Source organism: Acanthochromis polyacanthus, chromosome 16 (assembly GCF_021347895.1).
Source record: "Acanthochromis polyacanthus isolate Apoly-LR-REF ecotype Palm Island chromosome 16, KAUST_Apoly_ChrSc, whole genome shotgun sequence".
Classification (NCBI taxonomy): Eukaryota; Metazoa; Chordata; class Actinopteri; family Pomacentridae; genus Acanthochromis; species Acanthochromis polyacanthus.
Window position 1 is genome coordinate 10,328,247 of NC_067128.1, and position 21,798 is coordinate 10,350,044.

The 21,798-nt window shown below is 41.9% G+C and overlaps 1 protein-coding gene across 2 annotated transcripts in view; it reads right to left on the minus strand.

Annotated features, from left to right (window-relative positions):
* Positions 1-123: 123 nt before the first annotated feature.
* The window catches only part of sesn1 (sestrin 1), a 62,286-nt gene continuing 40,611 nt past the window's right edge, over positions 124-21,798 (minus strand). Inside the window, exons 1-9 of one of the 2 annotated variants that reach the window (XM_022212847.2) lie at positions 5,992-6,262; positions 5,258-5,323; positions 4,974-5,174; positions 4,698-4,880; positions 4,157-4,393; positions 3,738-3,992; positions 3,459-3,649; positions 3,179-3,323; positions 124-3,078 (exon numbers count right to left, since the gene is read on the minus strand). In XM_022212847.2, coding sequence (XP_022068539.1) covers positions 2,992-3,078; positions 3,179-3,323; positions 3,459-3,649; positions 3,738-3,992; positions 4,157-4,393; positions 4,698-4,880; positions 4,974-5,174; positions 5,258-5,323; positions 5,992-6,093 — 1,467 coding nt within the window. In that variant the 5' untranslated portion in view covers positions 6,094-6,262 and the 3' untranslated portion in view covers positions 124-2,991. Of the gene's footprint in view, positions 3,079-3,178; positions 3,324-3,458; positions 3,650-3,737; positions 3,993-4,156; positions 4,394-4,697; positions 4,881-4,973; positions 5,175-5,257; positions 5,324-5,991; positions 6,263-21,798 lie in introns of those variants that run through there. The other variant, XM_022212846.2, reaches the window with a different exon arrangement.

Sequence of the window (21,798 nt, forward strand, 5' to 3'; positions counted from 1 at the left end):
AAAGTAGGCTGTGTTGTAAAGGTATCAGATGACTCGTATGGATTTTACCTTGTAAGGGAATGTTTTATTGTCTGTGAATTGTGTGAAATTTGAACTACTAAAACACAGCAAAGGAACGTGGAAGAACTTTGCTTCTCAAAGCCTTTATTATTACACAGATATGGGGCCAGGCAGTGCTTACAAGTAACACCAAGTAGCCTAAAGTACAGCATTTCAAATTCACATTGTTATTACATAGAAAGAAATCAGAAACGGCACTTAATGTAAAAACCCCCAGCGTCAATGTCCCCTGTTTTCACACAGTAGTGACCTTAAACAACCACAAGACAAGCCCATCATTCAAAAACCCCTAAACAACCTATTAGCCAGAGCTGATAACAAACATTGTTCTCTACATAGAGTTTCTCACGTTGATATGAAAGACGGTTGGCTGGCTGATATCAATGTTGCTTAAAAACCCTTTTCCTCGTCCATAAATTGTCTGAAATTGAAAGTCACCGAAATGTGAAGAGAGTTTGGTCAGTGAGGATTTTCTGCTGGTGATTTGTGTTTTGACAGACAGAATTCTGGGAAACACCCTGAAGTTCAGACAGATGAACCAGCCTCATCTGGAAAGCGAAACATGTTTTCCCAGTCAGGTGTGATGTGGGGGTGAAAAGGAAAGCAAGGCAAGGTGTCCTACAAGGAACTTCCCCCTTTATCTCAATCTAAATGTTAGTCAGGGAAAAAGAGAACCTTTGATCTCAACCGCACCAGAGGAAGAGGGACCATCACCTGGTTCCTAGTGAGTCACACAGGCCTGAACAAATACAGTAAAATGAAATTCACATGAAAGTCCCTGGACTTACTGATGACAAACTGAACTATTCCCCTGAGTTCAGCTTTCTGATGATGAAACAGCTTTATTCTCAAAGAGCTGAGTGTACTTTGGAGCATAAGTAAAACTCCCCATCTTCTCATGACTCATCTTTTGCATAACAGCGCTCCAATATGCTTACTAATTATCACGGGTCATTTAAGTTTCTTGTGCAACTGAGCAGTAAAAGTGAGCTGATGGTGATTGTGCTATGACTGCTTGATTCCTGAATTGTGTTGGTCTCTCCACATCTGATACAATCTCTTTGACGAAGCAATGAAATTAAAGTTGTTTAGGAGAAACTACAAATGATACACGACAAATCAATATTATAGTTTATTTTTTTCTTTTTTAAATATATTTTTCATATAAAAAAAAGTGTCAGTAACTGACATCAGTCAGAAGTTTGAAAAAAAATCTCCACTTCCTCTCAAACCACTTCCAAATGTACCATTCCTTTACCGTCAGCCCTCCTCCTCCCCATCGTTCACTCATTCATCTGTCCAATCCTCTCAGTCCAGCCTCAGAAGAATGCAGTACTTTACTGATTTTAGTAAACAACAACAAAAAAGAAAAAAAAAAACAACAGCAGAGGTTTCACACCTCTGTTCAAAATAAAAAAGCTGCTTTTGCACTGGTTAGACTTCCCCAACAGGGAAATAAGCACAGCTACAACCTTTTGCGTTCGAAAGCTATCGACCGCAGTCGGCCCTGTGAGGGTTCACCGGCTCCCCGACCGACGGGAACATGGCAGCCCCAGAAAGAGTCTCTGCTCACCAAAGAGCACTTCTTATATGTTTTATAGAGAAAAACAGAAGAGGTATTTGTTTACTGGTAAAATTCACAATCCAAAGCTCTGAAAGTGTTAGGATGACCAGGCAGCTGGGATAAGCGGAAGACAGACGAGGTGTGGTTAGCACAACCGGAAGCAAATCCCTCCTGGAAAACCTGGTTTCTAACTTTCTTTTTGATTAGCTTTTCCCCCCCCCCACCGTTACCATAAAAATAAAAGACATCATCATCAAAAAAAATGATAAACAGTTATCTCACAATAACACAGCTACAGCAGAAGCAAGAAGTCTTTCCTTCAAAGTGCCTCGCTTTTTTTTGACACATGAAATTCCAAGACGTACTTTTTTTTTTTTCCTTTCTGTCATTTCTGTGAAACACACACAAACATTCACACCTCAGTCATCATGAACACAGACCTCATCCATACAGCTACAGTCAAACTCAAAAAGGGCTCAGACAGTGTTCTTTGAGTTTTTTTCTACTCCTCTCTGGTTTTCACACACTCCTTGGATTAGCTTACTTTGACATTTGAGATTTGGGATGTGGGTAGAGGACAGGAGGGGGGTGGGGGTAATGCAGTGGATTTCTAATGGACAGGGGCTTATGTAATGGGGATGGGGGAAAATTGGGTGAGGGGTGATTTGGGGATCAATATGACCCCACTGAGTATAAGATGGGAGCAGCAGCATCAGCACGTATGCACACTGTGCTGGATAGTTCAGGCACACGTAAAAAACACCGCCCAAAGTTAATGCGCCCATCTCCAGTTACCACTAACAGCAACCACGTCGACAACAACATCCGCTTCTCGTGATACAAAATGAAATAAAAGATATTAAAGAAACTAAAACAAAACAGTGACAACAGAATCACAGTGCACCGTTTCTGGCGACACAGCTTTCTTTCTGGGGATTTTCGAGGTCTCGACTCTACCAGGAGACAGGTGAGAACGGCAACCAAAGTGTTGCCAGCTGGAATACTGAAATGTTGTCCTGGATGCCTCCTGTGTCAGTGCTCTGGCACAAACTCCCCAGCAGAGCAGGAATTTGCTACAGACTGCCCTCTCTTGGTCAGTTTTGGCACTGCAGGCAACACAAACTGGGTTTCTGTATCCACTTATAGTTTGAGATGATTTTTCTCCAACAGTTCTGTTTTTTTTCTTGCTTTCCATTTGTTCTGATCCTCTTCTCAACATCCAGCGTCACAACCCAGGGCTCTCGTCCACAGTTTTGTCAAATCCCCACCCCCACCCACCCCCTTTGATTTTTTTTCTTTATGTGTCCCATAATGAGCAACAACAATGACGGTAAAAAAAAGACAATGGTAAAAACGCCAAAAGCACTTCATGTCATGTAGCGGGTGATCGCTCTCAGAGCGTATAACAGTTCTGCTTGCATTCGCGCTTCCATAAGAAGCAGATTAACGTGGACCTACAGAGGACAAGACACAGAAAAAAGACAGGAATTAAAACACTGTAGTACAGTTAACCAAATTGAAATAGATGCAACTAGATCAGAGGTAGCATCTCACCTTCTCGGAGTGCTGAAACTGCCTCCAGAAACTCTCATACATTCGTTTGGTGGTCTTCTCAGGACTACACACCATGGTCTTAATATAGATCTTAAAGCTACGGTCCAGCAGCTGGTTTATCTCCCCGTAATCATAGTCATCATACCTGAAGAACACAGAGAAACAGTGTTATCAGCAAGGCCAGAGTGACACAGAGCTGATTGATAACAACAGCAGCTATTATAAAATCAAGGTTACATCATCTGGACATTAAGAGCTCTCTGAGTGTCCAGTGACTGACCTGATGCCAAACATGCAGTGGATGTAGTTCCAGATGGCCCTGCGCAGCATGCTGGTGTCCACGTCCTTATGTGTTGCCATGGTGTTGTAGGTCAGGTTGTAGGCCATCTGAAATTTCTCGTCCAGCATCTGGCCGACATCAGGATACAGTCGGTTGACCAGAGAGAAGCCGTGGTCCTCCCAGCTGTAGTCCTGCAGACATCAGGGATAATAAGTCAGTGACATTCATGTGGACTTCCTGTTCACTCTACAGGACCTGCTGACTGTACATGATCTCTACCTGCACTCTGAATGTGGGCACATGCTCCCCTCTCCTGGAGAAGTCCTTGTAGCCATAGCTGGGGTCCTCAAAGTGGCGAGAAATGTCTCTGGAGGGGACACACTCCTCGTCCTCTGCTGTGACCACCAGCATGCTCTCGGTCTTCTCCCTCTCAAAGCGAGTTGCCATCTCCTCCTGGCTGGCCTCTTCATCATCGCGGCACTCCTGCAGCTGCTTCATCCTCTCCATCAGCACCTCCACCTCACCACACATGTCCTGCAAAAAGCAAGGGCACAGTTAAGACATAAAATCATGAAAGAAGTACAGATACAGAGACAATTCCCCTCAGCTGCTGTCAACTTCCTCTATCAGTGCACTCACAGGACTTTAAGCGGAGGGATTGCTCTCAGTTTTATCTCTCTCTCGCCGTTGCCACTCACCTGGTTGCCCAGCAAGTCGTCGTGGTGATTAGCGTGACTGTTGCCGTTGGCGATGTCACACATGCAGTACTGACTGAGGGAGGGGGGTCTGAACGTGTGTCCGCCGTCGCAGTGGATCTCGGGTGTGATGCCGCAGCCGAAGGTGAAGGAAGCGAGGGAGTGGTAGTGTGTGAGGAGGACCACGGCGTGGATCAGCTCTGCCAGGGACCAGCTGTGTTCCTCGGCCTTCAGAAGGCGCTGCAAGAAACAGAAAAACAAAAGGAAAAACTGTGAGCGATGCTAACTCCAAGCCAAATAGTGACTTCAATATCTGTGACCTTTCAGGAAGTGGGAAAATATGTGTTCATCCTTTCAAATACAAATTAGTCTCTTTTTGTTTTCCAGCCTCAACCCCAATCGCTGTCAGTCACTACACCTCCACTGCTGGAGTCTCCAAGTCGTACAGCTGCAGCCATACTGAAGCCCCCACCCATGATCTCAGCGTGTTACATCAGACTCTTCACATCCACATCCACCCTCCACACCGTGCCCGTCCTCTCACCTCGATGTGTTCCTTGGTGAGAAGCCAAGGTCGGTGGGCCAGGATTTTGTTGAGCTCTCCGAGCTGCTGCAGCTTCTGTGGGGCTTCATCCAGGCCGTTGAGCCACTTGGGATCCCCACCGACCTGGAGGAAGTCGTTCACGTGCAGGTTGACCAAATAGGAGCACTGGTGTCTAGCTGCCGCCTGCAGGATCAGGTGAACAGACGGAGGTTCAGCGCTATATATTTAACCACACGACAAGAAATCTGACAATTTATAGGCTGGGTGTGCAAGTACCATGATGCCGATGTAGTGTCGGTAGTGCAAAGAGAGGGGCCCATCCATCTGCAGCAGGTAGTGCTGCGTCCGGAGAAAACTCTCCAGGTACTGCGGGTGGAAGCCCATCACTAGGGAAATGTTGTCCAGGCGACCGAGGGCTGCAAACGCATCCTCAAATATCGACTGTGTCCTGGCGTCCACTTTACTGACTTGAAGAATCTGATCAAAAACATTTCAAATAATCAGATTCAGTCCACTTTTTATCTGAAACAGAGATGAAAATACCTGGTGAGATGACATACCTCTTTTTCAGGGATAAATCTGCTTGGTCCGTTACCTAGAGGTCTTGGGATCCTTACTCCCAAGTCCTGTAAGACAAAAAAAAAGAAAAGAAAAAAAGCTGCTTAAATCCCCACATGTAAGCAGATCAGGACTTCTCATTTCTACTATTTTTCCCCATCAGTGATAGTTTGACACCAGAAAACTATAATACAGCTCCAAGGAACATGAAACTTGTCACTCACAAAAAAAGAAAAATGCATAAAATTAAAATTAAACCTATAATCAATGAGACATCCGAATACACGTGGTGACAGTTTGCATCACACACATTTAAAACTCAAAAAAGACCCTGACATTGTCTCTTTTCTGAGCTGTAACTTTCCGCTGCTTGTCGGGACATGTCTTGCAGCGGACAATGAAGAGAAGGAAGCAGATGAATGAATGACCGTGAAATGTAAAATATTCACAAGTGACATCGGGTTGAAAACACACTTCATATGTGTCAATTAAAGGGAGATCGGTCAAAAACTCAAATCGACAGAGATCCGTGAAAGATTTCTTGCCCTATGATCACCAACTCTTGTGACTCGTAAACAAGCCTGGACAAAAGACTGCACTGCAGCTTGTTTGTCAAAAGCACAGATGTCGCTTAGACACGTTCAAAAACTCTTTTCTCAATCCAAAGTGCACATTAAATCGTTACAGATCGAGCCTGAGTGATAGCTGCTGGCAAAGTCTTGTTTTATTTTCTTACCTTTTTGCTTATCCGTTCACAATGGGTGCATATCTTTAAAAGGTTTGTCACTGCAAAAGAATTATTTTCCACTGTTTCTGCAGGTGCGACGGCGTGCCTCATGTCGTGTCCTCGCTGCACCCTGCTTGTTTTAAGGGGTGTAGAAAAATTATTTCTGCTTTAAAAAAAATGTAATCGAATGGCTGTTTCCTTCTCTCTTTGTTCCTTGAGGCACTGGGCAAAGTGCTCTGTAGTCAGCTGTTGCAGCCCCGCAGCAGAATACCGTCCTCTCCGGCTCATACATTCGGTAAATAAGTCGAGCCTCGTGTGATTGACGCGCTCGGCGGCCAATAGGGCGCCGAAAACAGCCCGCGAGGAGCCAATGGCGTGCGAGGAGCGTTTGAGGGGCGGAGCGAGGAGTGAGGAAAGAGGGGGGTCCTAAACGTGAGCTGAGAGAACAATTCCCCCCTCTAAGAAAACATCATCACTTCTCTCTCCTTCTTTTGTTCCCTGCTGTCATTGATCATGATTCAATTCACTATTCTGGATGCAAAACTAATGCAATCAACCCAAGCTGATTGTTGCTTAAGTTTGCTCTCCAAATCAATAAATGAATTTGCTTTCATGGCATGGAGAAACACACTGAAGGAATACTCAAAATAGCTAGAATAGAAAAAGAGCATTGGTGTTATCTGTGCTGTGTGATATGCATTCACTAGGAACAACAACCCCAAAGCCGGCTCTAGCAGCAGCTGCAAGTCCCCCTGTTGGTTTCTGGCTGTACTGGAGGAGAAGAAGGGGGGTGCAAACTGTAAACTGAGCCCCCACCAGTTCTCCTTGGTAAAAAAAAAAAAAAGAAAGAAAAAAGCCAGAGGTCCACCGTGCAAAGATCAGCATCAGCACGCAGCGAGATGGATCGCTGCAGGACCTGCTGCAACAACAGTCCTTCAGTTAGTGGTTTTTGCACTGCAGCCTATCAGACCACAGATTCCTCCACCAATCAGGTCTGGGTGAAGGAGTCCTCTAAAAGCCAGGAGGAAGCAGAGATAAGAAAGGCAGCTCTTATGGCTTTGTTTACCCCAGCTCGACAATAACCTGTACAGTGGAACAGGGTGCAACTGGTTTATCGCACCGCACGTCAATAATACCTCCAAATTAGATCTGCCGAGACGATCTGAAAGCAACACTGTGTACTGCACATTTTATATGACACTGTAATATTCACCTTATTTCATTCAGACATGTTTCTTTTCACCAGAGATAGTACACTTGTGTTTAAAGTTCTTGGTAAACAACAGATAACTAGTTGTGTTTTATCATAGTAGCACATACGAGTCAAGTGTTGTTTTCTCTAGATTGCCCACAACCACATTAAAAAAGCACAAACACACACATTTGTGCGTCATGTTTCTTTCAAAATAGCATGTTTCCCAAGCAAAACAGAGACGACTTCTATGAGATTTCACAAAGACTCACTGTGAGGGAAAATAACTGCATATAATAGTTTGTACTGTCTGAAACCTCGTAAAATTTCTGAAATACTGATCTTGTCAGAGTTCATTTTTACAGCAACAACTCTGACTACATAAGTGTTTGGGTGGACTTTGATAGGATACCCAATAAAAAAAAAGACAAACAAGTCACATTGGAAAAGATGAGTTAACGAGGGAGCCAAGAAGAGACAAGTCTGTCCCTGTGCAATCTGATCAAGAGCCTGCCCGGCCAGTTTGTCAACCGACTGCAAGTCCCCAGCAACGATAACTGGATAGCACAGTATTCAGCAGGTTCATTGTGTGGATCGAGCCACCCCCGACGGTCCCTCTCCTGATGCCACAGGGTGGGGTGCAGGGCAGCAGTAAACATGTTCCCAGGGCTGGAGTCAGCACTCCCAGGGCTGTCGGGAGCCCCATGGCTCAGCAAAGCTGCAGAAGAGGCTGGTCAGCGTTAGGGCTGACGACACACCAAACCTTTTCACATAAAAGCGCTTAGGCTCGGGGGTCCGGCCTCGCAGACGGGGCCAAACACTATTGTCAGGGTGCACGCACTCGTTACACCGTATTCACATCAGTAGTGTGTATGAGTCTCAGTGATCCAGGCAATAATGTACATTCTCCTTCGTAGATGAAGGCTGAGATTCCCCCTCCAGCTGATCGTCCAAATCATAAGTAGCACATGATTGTTGTTGGTAACCAGGGATTAATTACACAGACCAGCTTGTAAACAAGACAGTATATTCATAAAAATCTTACATGATGAGACACTCATGAAAACATACATACAATAAAAATGCTGTGGAAAGATTCAGAGATCTCCAGAAGTGACCTTTGAAGTGTTTTTGCCCCATTGTACCTTCAGTCCCCGCCCTGGTGTCTTTAATTGTGTTGAATTTTTGTCTCCAGTACTGACACACTTTAAGAAAACATGACTAAACTGTTCACCCCAGAACTTCATCTGTTTCACCTGGTTGTTTTTTTTTTTAACAACATGTAAGACTTTGTGTGTTCTGGTGAGTCTTCTGAAGCTGGTTCAGAACACAGTGTGACAAGTGAAAACCACACTGCAGGTGCCTGAAGATCTGTATCTGTGGGTGTCTCAGCTGTTTGATGTCACCTGCAGGGAATTTGAAGTGAATGTGTTGTTCTTAGGTGGCTAATTGTTGCAAACTAAATAAGCGAAATACGAAATCAACCACTCCAAAGATGCTGAGAGAAAACAAGAGGTCTGAAAGACGTATTAGATGTTGTTGGGGATAAACCAAGGACCTAGCAGCTGTAGGGGCAGCAATGAAGCCACCAAATTACAACCCTGGAGATGGGACTTTAAGTGTGCTGTATATTTATGTTTAAGAAATTTGCATTTGGATTGGGGTTAGGACAACACTGCAAAGATTAACTAAAGGGGAAGACTCCTTGAAACATCAAGAATCATCTCAGATTTGTCTCAGATACTTATCTGCTGGAGGAAGGGCCTGAACAATGGACACATTTCCACTTGCTTTACACTAATGCTAATAAAAATACTCCATGAACTATAATAGGCATGAAAATTGTTAAGATTAAATGTCATTTTTCTTGGCAATTTTAAGAAGCAGTTTTCGGTTTCCACCTAAATTACACTTTGGATACAGTGCAGCTAAGTCAGACTTAAACACTGGTAAAACGGTGACGCTTTCCAGAATTTAACAGTAAGAACAACAGTAAGGCAGGAAGCTTTTTGTTTTTTTATCGATAAAAACAAGTACACAAATCAGCTTTAAAGTGTACCCAAAGCCCCATTCAGACTCCTTTCCATTAATGTGACGGCATCTGAACATGTCAGCACATGTCTGAATGAGCACTCTGGTCAGGATGGCATTCCCACGAGGTCGAACCTAGTAAGATTTTTGTATCACTTCATACATGGCATAAGTCTGAACTGTAAGCCCTTTAAATGCAAAAGTAATGGTAGTCAGAAGTTTTTCTTCCAGATTTCAGCACTAATAGTAGTTCAAAAACATCACAACGAGCAGAAGACACGAAATATGAGTCAAAATCACAAAAAACTTTGTTCTATAATGTCATACCTCTCAAAACTGGAAAGGTTCAGAAAAACAAAAATGCAACGCAGTGAAAACGGAGCCTAAAAGCCAAATTAATAAGTCTCACCAATAATTAATGTAATAATGTAATGTGAGTTTAGTTTGTTGCTTCAAACAGCTTGAGTTCATCATTTATTTAATTATAAATGGCACCAGGATTGGTCACACACACAGTGTTACAGTTAAATCCTTGTTACATAGTGGAATTAGATTTAGTCTTTTGTTTTTTTTACTGTTAAATTACACATTCTGTGACACTTGATCTACTGTCCAGTCTCATATACATCCTGAATATGACACACATACCATTTGTTTCTCCTTCACTGCGGTGTGTTTGTCTGAATAAGTTGTGAGGAACACTAACGTAAAAGTGACCTTAATGTTCCCATGTATAAAAGGGCTTAAAATAACCCCTGAAAGAAAGAAAAACTTATCATACAACACCAACTTTAGCACTGTTTTATACACTTTGGGGATTTGGCATCACAGCTTTACAGGGGCTTGTATCAGCCAAAGCTTATGATGACAACTCTTAACTAGCTTCAGAGTTTTCAGCCACTTCGACTTTACTCACACACTAAATTTTAGAATTTCCAATTATCCCATAATTGCTTCTTGTGGCCACAGAGGCTGTTGTTCAGAGAAAGTTACATAAGTTTGCTTTACAGCATGAACCATGGCCCACAGAAGCTTAATGTGTACTTTGTACATGGGAACATCAGCTTATGCACATTTCCCATAGAGGGAAGCAAGAGCAGTGTACCAGCAGTGAACTTGGCTATATTTTGGTAGAACTTACTGAGCAAATGGGCAGACAGTTAAAGAAGTGAATATTCCTGCTGGAACAACTTTATTTGGATGTTTTTTGACTTGTTTTGTCATTTTTTGAATTCATTGTGTCCACATTAAATTTAAGCCAATCCCCACTTCTGTGCTCCTCAAAATTGCAAAATCCAAACATTTTAGAGCTACTATTCAAGCATTCAGAGTGTGAAAGTTTTCTTATATAAAAGACAAGAGCAAAATGTGAAACCTTGGTAATGGTGAAGTTCAATAAGCGACATTGCTACAGTAGAGTTTAGGGTTTAGCGAAGTATTGATACTGAATCTGCCATAATTTCCCATGCAGCTGGATTTTTTTTACAACATACTTAAAATGATAGAAAGAGCATTACTGTAGAATGTGGTAGAAACTAGATCCTGAATCTGAACAATCAGTAGTTTTAAAGTAAAGACGTTTCAGGAAGATCTAATTGTCAACTATGAAGAATTAGTTCACTGCATTTTTTTTATAAGTTAGAAAGTATTCCAGCTACTTTCTCAAATGCTAAGAAAAGCAGTTGTTTATCTTTTATGAGAGCGCAGAGGAATTGACAACAGCCTTGAGCCAATAAAGAGGATGATAAAAGTTAATAAGATTAAAAAACAGAGAGGAAGCCATGCCAGGCATAAACTCTGCACATGTGTGTCTCAGCGCTGCGGCTGCTGTGTTTTCTCATGCAGTGAGACGCGAGGGAACCGCAGAAACTGTGGGGATGTTCAACAAGTGGCAGAAGTCCACCAGACCAGTTCAAACCTGACCTATCAGTGCGCAGAAGAGAGGAAGCAGAAAACTCTCAAACACTGACATAAGCCTAGCAACAGGCTTCCACCAATCACAGGGCAGAACAACAGTTTCAGGAACCAATCTTCTCTGCTCTCTCTCTGCCTCTCTTGTTTCTCTGAAAAAAAGGGAGAAAGAAAACAGTAGAAAAAAAGAAAGAAAAAAGTTGTGCCGAGGTATGAAGTTCACTGAAAAACTTATTCTGCTCTGTTTCATAGAAAGTTTGCTCGTGTGTTTGCAAAGTCGTAATTTCTCTCTGTTTGAGTTACTCCGACTAAAAGTGGCAAAACAAATGTCTTCGAAGTTCACAGCAAACACAAAACCACATGTTTCAAATTAGCCCAGAGGCTCACAACAGCAGCTCTCATCTGTGAAAAACAACCAGAGAACTTTTTCCATGAAAACAACTGTGGAAGCTGTAATAACTGTTTTCAACTGTGAATGAAAACTGATGCAGAGCGTTTACACAGAGTTTCTATAGGTGCAAATAGAGTTTTAAACCTTGTATGCAGCCAAAGAGTGAAAACTGAGGTCAAAGAGGATATCCCTCACCCCACTCTTCAAACACAGCTCTTGGTTCAAGCCTCTTCATCTATCACTGAACATTTATTGAAGCAGACAACAGGGTTAACCCTTACCTGTCCTGCAGGCTGCAAACTACATTTGTACAAAGCAGCAACTAGAATGCAAAAAAATGATGCAAAGTTTTTAGATTATATTGCTCTTAAGCTTCACAGTCACATGTGACGGTTGATGTGAAATAGTTATCACCATAATTTTCACTTCAGTGTGGGAATTAACTGGACCGGAGTTGCCTTTTGGCCCTCTTTGAGCAACCCTGGTCCCTTTTCTTCTTCTTTTTCTCAGTGGCCTGTTCTCTGATCTGTGTGTATTCTGGCAGGCTATCAGAGTGGAGTGGTCTCGCCAAGCGCCGGCTTTCCTGAGAGGAGAGGCGTTGCCCCCCCCAGACCAGCGGGTCCTAGACCAGCGCACACCAACACTGGGAGGAAGCAACGTTCCCTGGATTCCATGAAACGCAGAGGAACTGCAGAGACCTCAGGGAGAACACGGAAAATAATTAAAGTAAAAAGAAAGAAAGGCGAGGGGATCGAGGTATCTGGAACAAAAGATAACTTCACTTTCATGACTTTATACCGTGAGGCATATAGAGAAGTCCCTAAATAATGTACATGTGTTGTGGTACACAGGCCAGAGGAAAAGGTGTTGGCCGGTAACCCGTGTGCACGTGAGGAAGAGTGAGTTCCCTGGGATGTTATTCTAACAGGGAGAGGGCAGCTGTCACAATACAACGGGCTCCAAGAGAAAAGATCCCATAGAAAAACACAAAATACCAAACCCTCCCCTGCTATCTTTAGCTTGATATGACACAGCCACCGCAAATCAGTAGAAAGCTCTTCATTCTGCTTTGCCTGGCCTCCTCTTTACTGTATTCTCTCTATTTCTGTAATAACAACCTCAGCTTTCCTTTGACTTTGTGAAGTTTATCGATGGAAACATAAGAGACGGCTGCTTAGAGGTGCTGCAAAAAGTTTAGAAGACTTAACTCAGAGTTTTTTGCAAAATATTATAGTGAATGTTTCAGATACTGAAAACTTGTGTGGGGAATCTAGGGCAAGTTTATCTTTACTGCTTATGTTATCCAAAAACAGAAGTAAATTACACCGGCATGAAGACTCTAACAGCCCCAAATAAAACCGTTCCTCTGGTCTGATGCTGCTGTGTGCCTCCCTCGCATGCACAGCTGTTTTTTTCTCTTCCTGACAAGAGCTTGGCTTTGCTGACTGAGCAAAAAATGACTCATCTCACTGGGAACACGGCCAGAAACTTGTTGATCATCGCCCTGTAATTCTTAATAGGCACTGTAAACCGCGCACAAAAGAACCGACCCTTCACCTGTTTCTGTGAGAACTCAGAAAGCCAAGGATTCACTCCCCAAAATACCAATAAACAACATGTTTAGAAGGGCAGCTTACAACGGACAAGTGATGGTCAAATGTGAGCCACAGAAAATCAAAGGCAACAACGACCTGAGGAGCTGTTGAGCCCTGACGGAGTTTTATTGTTTCCATGTAGCTGCTTACAGAAAACAAGCAGGTCAATGAACTCTTATTTTACAGCACAAGAAGGGCTGTCGGTCTTGAGAGCGACGATCCAGTATGAGGTACGCTGATAAAGTCCGATGTAATACATCGCAGAGGCTCCAGCCAAGATTAGAAACGATTGCACTCTGCATTAATCTGTACTTCTGTCTGCTGCTGATGCCGGTTTCACTTCTGCCCTTCTCTTTTTCCATTGTGTGTCCTCTCAATCTGTAACCTTCACCAGGATGTATTTTGATTGCAGAGTTGAAGAGGGGATGTGATACTGCTGGACTTTATGTGGGGGGGAAGTGATATAGCCTAATTGTTGCCCTTAGAACTGTTTTGGCCGTGTCCTGTTACTTCATTAAAATGCAATGAGCCCCGGTACTGAACTCAGAACAAAATGGCTGGCAGAAACCTCACTTGAGTATGACGTCACAGCCACAGCCCCATTAATGTTTAATCCTTTATGAAATGTGTGTTTGATTAGCTTGAAACTCAATCACCTTGGTCTCTGTCCTCTTCACCCACCGTCACCGACTCAACATTTCCATCAATATCAGAGGTTATTTTGTGTGGCTGATGCTTTGAATGGCATTATGCAGTAGATAAACCTTTATATAAATTCACATGATGAGAGAATTCACTGTCTTTGTAAACAGAACTGGTACCTGTAGCTAAAATTGAGGTTCTGTTAATTCTCTACAGTAACTTAAGTTCCCTACATGATTTCACTTAAGGACTTAGTCTATTTTCTGTGTAACCATTCAGCTCATGTTTTGCATATTAAAGATTCCATTTGGTTAAAATCCATTTTTATTGTGTTTTGTGGCTGTTAGGAACTTGGAAGTGTAAAATAAACGCTGGTAAGATATGAAGATGTTTACTCATTCACCAGAATCGATCAGTTCTCAGCAGTAATGTAGATTCAACACTTGGGATTCTTCATAATCGTTTAAACAACGGGTCTTTGATTTCAGTCAGACATAAATGCACATAGTCAATTGTCAATTATTTCACTAAATTGACAGCTATTCCGGTTTTAATTCGCTGTATTAAGCCATTAACCCTCCAGTTAATTAGGCTAACAATGTAGCTGCATCATCAACTCACTTTTTAATTTTTCCATCTGGCTTCATTTTAAGCAAAAATTGCATAAAAAGAGCCTTATTTTTTCCACACAGTGGCTACATAGATAAAACTAAAAGGTTAAAGCTGCTGCAAAGACGTCAACATCCTCATCAGCTCTCGTATATCAGCGTAGTGACAGTAAGCCCAAGTATTACATAAGGAAAAAAAGTGAGTTCAGGGGATTTTAGGGGGCAAATTGTCAAAAATTATCCTCCTGGCAAGTTTCATTGTGATTATGAAAATCCCCCCAAAGACAAGAGCTGCAAAACTCGGCCTAGACTCTGATATAGAAACACACTTAAGGCAGCCAGTTCAAGTTTATCAAGGACAGACGCATTTTTAACATAAATTAACTTCACAAACACAATGCAGTATGAAACACCAGCTGCTTGCTAACACTGAGCTACGACACATATTCTTTACATGTTTGTGCTTGTGTTTTTGATTTTAGAAAGGTTCAATAAAAAAAAAGACAGAGGCCTTCATAACTCTTAAAATGTAGAACACCACTGTAAATAGAGCTCCATGCAAAATGCTGTGGAGACATGGAGAAAGTTTGATAGGTCTATCGTACCCAGTCATTGTTGCTAAATTCTGCTGGACAATCAGGGGAAGAGGTTCAACCAATAGTCAGCAACTTCTCTCATTTCCTCTTATTATTTTTGGATATACTTAATATTATATTTTAAATGTATGTATGTGTCAGTTACATTTCAGTTGTTTGAGGTGGGTCTTGTAAACCGTATCCCAGAACTAACCAGGCCAGCCAAAGGTCAACGAACGAAGTTTGAATCATAACATATGTGTCTCCGAACAGACGGAAGTGTACAGTCTACAGCTTTGAACTTTGCCATTTTCCTGCACCAAAAGTTTATATTCAAACAGAGGGTCCAAGACAAAGTACAGAAAATACACTGAAGCCAGCAGATTGAATGTGTGCAAACACGAGAGGGAAAAGTACCTACATACACAAACTCACAGTGCATGTACATGCATGTCGTACTACTGAGACTATACCCAGCGAGTTCCTCAAATATGAAAACACAAGCATATGACATGAGCTCATGAGTTTGTACTGTCTAAAACAACAGCTGAAAAATGTAGAAAATGCTTACCGAGGCACTTTATGTTGTGGGCTGAAACGTGTCCATGGTGCTGCTGAGTCATTCACGTGTAATACAATAAATTATAAATAAAACGCATAAAAATTACAATTATTTAACAACTTTAACCCTCGTGTTGTCCTGCATGTTTTAAAGTTTGAAAATATGGGAAAAAATATTTTCACAGTGAAACTTCTGATGTCCACATTTTCAACATTTTTGGGAAATTTTTGAAACATTTTTGGTGGAAAAAAGAAATGTTAAAAAAAATCTTTCTTAAGAACATTCACAAAAAAAATCGACCAAAATCCCGCTAAATTCATTGGATTTTGGTTGATTTTTTTGTGAATGTTCTTAAAAAAATATTAGAAGTTTTACTGATACATACACACACACACACACACACACACATATATGTGTATATATATATATATATATATATATATATAAAATCACTTCAGGTATTTTTAGGATTTTTTTTTTTGGAAGATTTTTATTGATTTTTTTTAAATATCTACAGGAATTTTCTTTCCAAATCTGGGAGATTTTACAATAAAACTTTTAAGGGAAACCTTTTAGGAATTATTAGAATTTTATTCCTAAAGGTTTTGGAAATTTTCAGAAATTTGGGGAAATTTTTTGCTGAATTTTTGGAATTTTTTTCAGACAAGGAAACTATATTTTTGGTGCCTGTAAATGAAGACAACAGGAAGGCTGAAGTAACTAAAGCTTTATATTTGATAAAGCTGAGTATAGTAGCTTTTGAAAACTGTCACAGTGCGTGCATTAAGCAATCTTTTTCATGCTTGCATACTGTATTGGCTTGATATAAAGAAAAGCTGCAGAGTAGGAAAAAATATACTTCTAATTAAATTTTCATCCAAAGACTCTTTACAGTCTCATGAGACATTATCTGTGTTTATTATTTTTTCAAACGTGTATTAACAATGCAGTGGGTTAATGTGTAAGGTTTGTGTGTGCGTGCTGGTTCTTGACATTTACAAACTCTCCATGAACCTCATAACCCCAACACAAGTGTGCCTGCATTGTGTGTGTGTGTGTGTGTGTGTGTGTGTGTGTCTGTGTTGTGATACAGGTAGTGTCGGACATATTTGCTCTGTGGTTAATGAATTACAGGCTTGTGGGACCGAGAAAAGAACAAGCCAACAGTTGAAAACCTTTCATACCATTCTTCTTGTGGACTCACAAATATCTCACAAACTTTCAAGTGTCAGTTATGATTAAGAGATTAGGAGGCTTCTGTCCAATGTAGCGTACACTGACTGCATTACTGTGATGACGAGAAACATGAATGATTTTTGTGTTCATGTAGCAAATAAATTACTTTTTTAGATCGGAAATTTGTTGCTTTGTAATTGTACCTGGATATTTTATCCTTTTTTTTGTTAAAAACAAGCACACAGGTGACCCACTGGGTGCTGCTGTGCAGCAAATGGTCTTATGTAACCCAGATAGGTAGACACCATTGTATTAGCACTGCCAGGAGGTCAGGCGGTGTTCCCACTGGTGTCACACTTGATAAAATTAATTAATCTGTGATATAATAGGATGACAAGCTGTAACAGAACATGATTTACGTCAGTCAGCTAAACTGTTACTGTGGCTGGACTGAGACAATATTTTTGGATACTTTGCAAACAGGAAGAAAAAGGACAAGAACGTCATGAAGCTAAACTTCGTATCTTTGGAATGAGCATCAATGAATGTAAACAACTTTGTTGCAAACTATTTTTTGGTTCACAGACAAAAGTCAAGTTCCAGATCTTTTGTATAAAAGGGAAAAACATAATACACAAAGTTAAAATGTACATATTTATATGCCTGGTGTGTTATAATTGCCAAGATGTCTGATTATTTTTACGATATTTTTAAGTGATATCCCTCCTCTGTGATTATGTCACACATAATGGATGTGGAGGTTAAAGAGGGCATTCACAAAGCAAGACGAGATGGGCGGCAGAAAGAATGACGAGGTGCGATAAAAGCAGAGAGGACAGAAGGAGATGATTATTTGACCAGTGCGCGGAGAGAAAGCGCCTCGGACCTTATCATGGATAAGTAAACAACCCACACCGTCTGGAGTGACATCATTGTCCCAGAGAATCAATAACCAGCCACTTCCTGCGCAGTGGGAAAATCGATGACTCTGTACACTAGATTACTTATCTTTGCCCACTCACCTGAGGAGGCGCACATACACACACACACACACACACACACACACACACACACACACACACACACACACACACACACACACACACACACACACACACACACACACACACACACACACACACACACACACACACACACACACACACACACACACACACACACACACACACACACACACAACATATGCACACACTGTAATGCAGCAGATATACATGGAAAGCATTAACAGAAACAAACCCAGTGTCATGGTTTTCACCACGGGGAACAGTATTTGTGTGGCTTCAGTGCAGAGTCAGCCCATTATGGGATTAGGGGCAGCCACAGCACAGTGTAGGCCTACTGTTGAAGTCTAAAGGGGATAATGGCTCTGCCAAATCAGATTTCTATCAGGTTTCTCACACAAACATGCACACACCTAAAAACCGGAGCAGCATGGCTCAGCCCCAATCCGCAAATCTCCCAGATCTCCCTGCTTTCCTCAGGAGTATTTGTCAACCCCTATTCTCTCTGCCTATTTTTTTTTTTTTTTTGCTCAATCTACAGTGTATCATTTAGCAATAAAGGCCAAGGTCAGAGTTAAAAGGTAATAAAAATGAATAAGTGTAGAATAAGAACATTTTCAACCACACAGACATTTGGCATCACTCAAAGAGCTTCTCGTAAATTTTGTCACTCATAAATGAATGTCTGGTGTACGGTCTGAGTTTTAAGCCACACCGACAGAACTGTAGCTGGATGTGCTCACTGGATTCTTTCAGCACGGCAGAAAAAAAAGCAATGCCTCTGGCTTGTTTTCCTCAATAAATGTCTGGGAGGAAAAGTTCAGCATCGTGAGCACGGCTCTCAGATTGCTGCTGTTGCCCTGCCAAGGCAAGCAGTGGAAGAGCAGGCAGATAACTGACAGGACTGGATGGAGGGATAATGAGTAACTGAGCTCAGTGCAGTGCATGTTTATGAGAGAGAACCAGAGTGCGCAACAGGAAGGAGAGGGAATAAGTGACAAGACAAAAATGGAACCAGAGGGTGAGAAAAATATCAAAGAACACTGATGCCGTATCAGATCACACCGAGTAAATACAGGCTAAGAGACATGTGCGACCAGAAAAGTTGAACGACTTTTGGTCTCGATTTCAAACTCAGAAACGAAACGATAAACATAAGAACAGTATGTTGACTTCCTGGGGTGACTAAGATGAAGATGAGCTTTGCTGAGTGTGTGTATTTGCTTTCTCTACACAGACCGGATTAGGTTTCATGATCACATAAAGCGCTGTACATCTCTTTTGTTGGGAACAATATGTGTGGTTAGCCACTGCAGATCTTTCAGTATTGGTTTTGAGCTGTATAACAAAACATGAACTGTAGACTAACATGGCAACCTCCTCACATCACTGCTGTGTGCATTCACCTGAGGCGCCGTCTGTTTGTCTGTGTCCTGCTGAGACTCCAAATGTTGTATTATATCAGCATGGCTGCAATGGGCTTACGGGTAAAGATGGTCACCAATCAGCAACCGAATCTAAATGTAGCATCTACCTTCTGAGATGGATGGATGGATGGATGGATGGATAGATAAAAATACTCACTTCTCTGCTGTTTCTTACAATGTATCATACTAAATTCAGTAGAACTGAAAAACCCTCACAATCCTAAAACCTTCCAAAATTAAACCAAATATCAGAGCCTGATTTTCAACTTTCCAATGATCTTTCAACTACTCATCTCCGACATGCCATTCTGTCAGAAAACTCAACCGAAACCAAGCTTAAGGTCATGGTACAAATCAAAGCCACTTCTACATGTCTCATTTAAAAATTCACCAAAAATAAACTCACTGAAATCAGTCACATGGCAAAAATTTGGGGACTTTTCGGTTGAACTGCAGGCCACCTTCACACAAACCAGAGAGGAGATAAATATACAAATCTATCAAAAGTGTAAGTAGCACAACATCTGAGGTCAGAAATTAATTTTTTTCCCTCCACAAGAATTCACTAAAAAGATTGACACCACATTCAGGTCAGTGCATTTAGTATGAAGCTAGATCTCAAAGGCGTTTAGCTTAGCATAAAGACTGGTAGCAGGGAAAAACAGCTTACCTGGCTCTGTCCAAAGGTAAAAACAATCTGCCTACCAGCCACCTCTAATGCTATCTAATGCTCACTAATATGTTTTATCTGGTTTGTTAATCTCTACACAAACAGAAGTGTAAAAACAACTCCATTAAGATGGAGCAGGGTGAGCTATTGTTGTCTCTTTCCAGTCTTTAAACTACATAACCTAAGACAACTACTGTAGCTTTATATTTACAGTATAGTATGGAGAGTTTGCTCATTTAACTCAGCACTCTGCATCCTTTGAAACACAATCTATCAGGATATAATTATTAAGAGAATATCACATATTTCCCTTCCAAACAGGATCCCACCTTTGTCTACATGTGTGCGATCATGGACACATGTCTAGAGAGGAAATCTATTCTCTTCACGCACTAGGGCAAAGGTTTGGCATACAGCCTATACATCTGACCCTTTACTAACCTGCCTGTAAGGCCAAGTCAGCTCACACCACACCGAAGACCATGAGGGTGCGTTCTCTGCGGGACTCCCACAGGAAATCTTCACACAATACTTGGCTCTCCTTGAGGAGGACACACAAACGCACAAAGACATCTACTGTATGGAGCCAACTAAGCGCACACATAGAGGCAGATTAGGCCAAACTTTAGCACTCACACATAAAAGCACACGCACACATGTCTGGTTTGCCATTCCTGTGGGGACTTACCATTGACTCCCATTCATATCTAACCCCTAACCCTTACCCTAACCAAAACAATGCCTAACCCTAAAGAAACATTTTTGCACTTTTACTTTTTTCAGTAACAACAACATGGCCAAGAAAACACTGTTTAAACTTGTGGGGACCGAAATGAGGTCCCCACAAGTGACATTGTTTTCGGTTTTCCTACAGTTGTGGAGACATTTGGTCCCCACTAGCATAGCCAGCACCTGAGCGCACACACACACACACACACACACACACACACACACACACACACACACACACACGTTTGTACTTCTATCTTAGTGAGGACATCCATAGGCGTAATGCATTTCCTAGAGCCTTACCCTAACCTTAACCATCACAACTGATTGCCTAAACTTAATCCTTACCCTAACCAAACCTCAATTCATACCTGTTCTCTAAAAACAAGTCTTCCCCCTCAAACATGGCTGTTTCAAAGTGAGGACCGGCCAAAATGTCCTCACTTTGTAAAAATGTCCTCACTTTGATAGTTAAATGCAGAAAATGGTACTCACCATGTAGCAAGTACAAGAACACACACACACACACACACACACACACACACACACACACACACACACACACACACACACACACACACACACACACACACACACACACACTCTCAAGCAGACAATGGACAGTGGAACTGTGCCATAAGGGAAGGCTGTTGTCCAGTCACTGGGCAACTGGGGCAGCAGATGGTCATCTTCCCTTCCACTAACACCAGTCAGGAGGGAGGGGAGGGATGAGGGGTGAGGCTCATTAGAGTGGTCTCTGTCAGAGCGGACACCTTTACCAAGTACATGGGAATGACTCAGTCCTAACACATGAAGCAAATGAGCAGGACAACGATTATCTCCAAGTCTGCACAGAGTTACAGCACAGAAATGGAAAGTTTACTAGACCCAGATGTGGCGAGGGAAACTGACAGAGGGTATAGCTTTCAGTTGTGTTTTACAATGAATGTCACAGGCTCAAAAAGTCAGCCAAACAAACCCGGGTAAACCACAAACATGGCAAAAACGCTCATGCAAGGAGCACAGACTGAGAAAGTAGGGAAAAGGTCGCTTCAGAAAGGCAGAAAGGAAGGTTTCATATCCTGTTGACCAGTTGCTGCCTCTAACTGTGAAAGTTTTGATTGGAGAGCATTGGTCGACATATGTTTGCAGAAGTATACGTGTGTGCACATGAGATGGAGAGAGAAAAGAGGAAGACCCTCTTGCCTACTGTGCGCAATCCCAAAAACACTGTTTATATTCTTTGCTCACCTCAACCTATGCTAATGGAGGAAAAAACAACAGC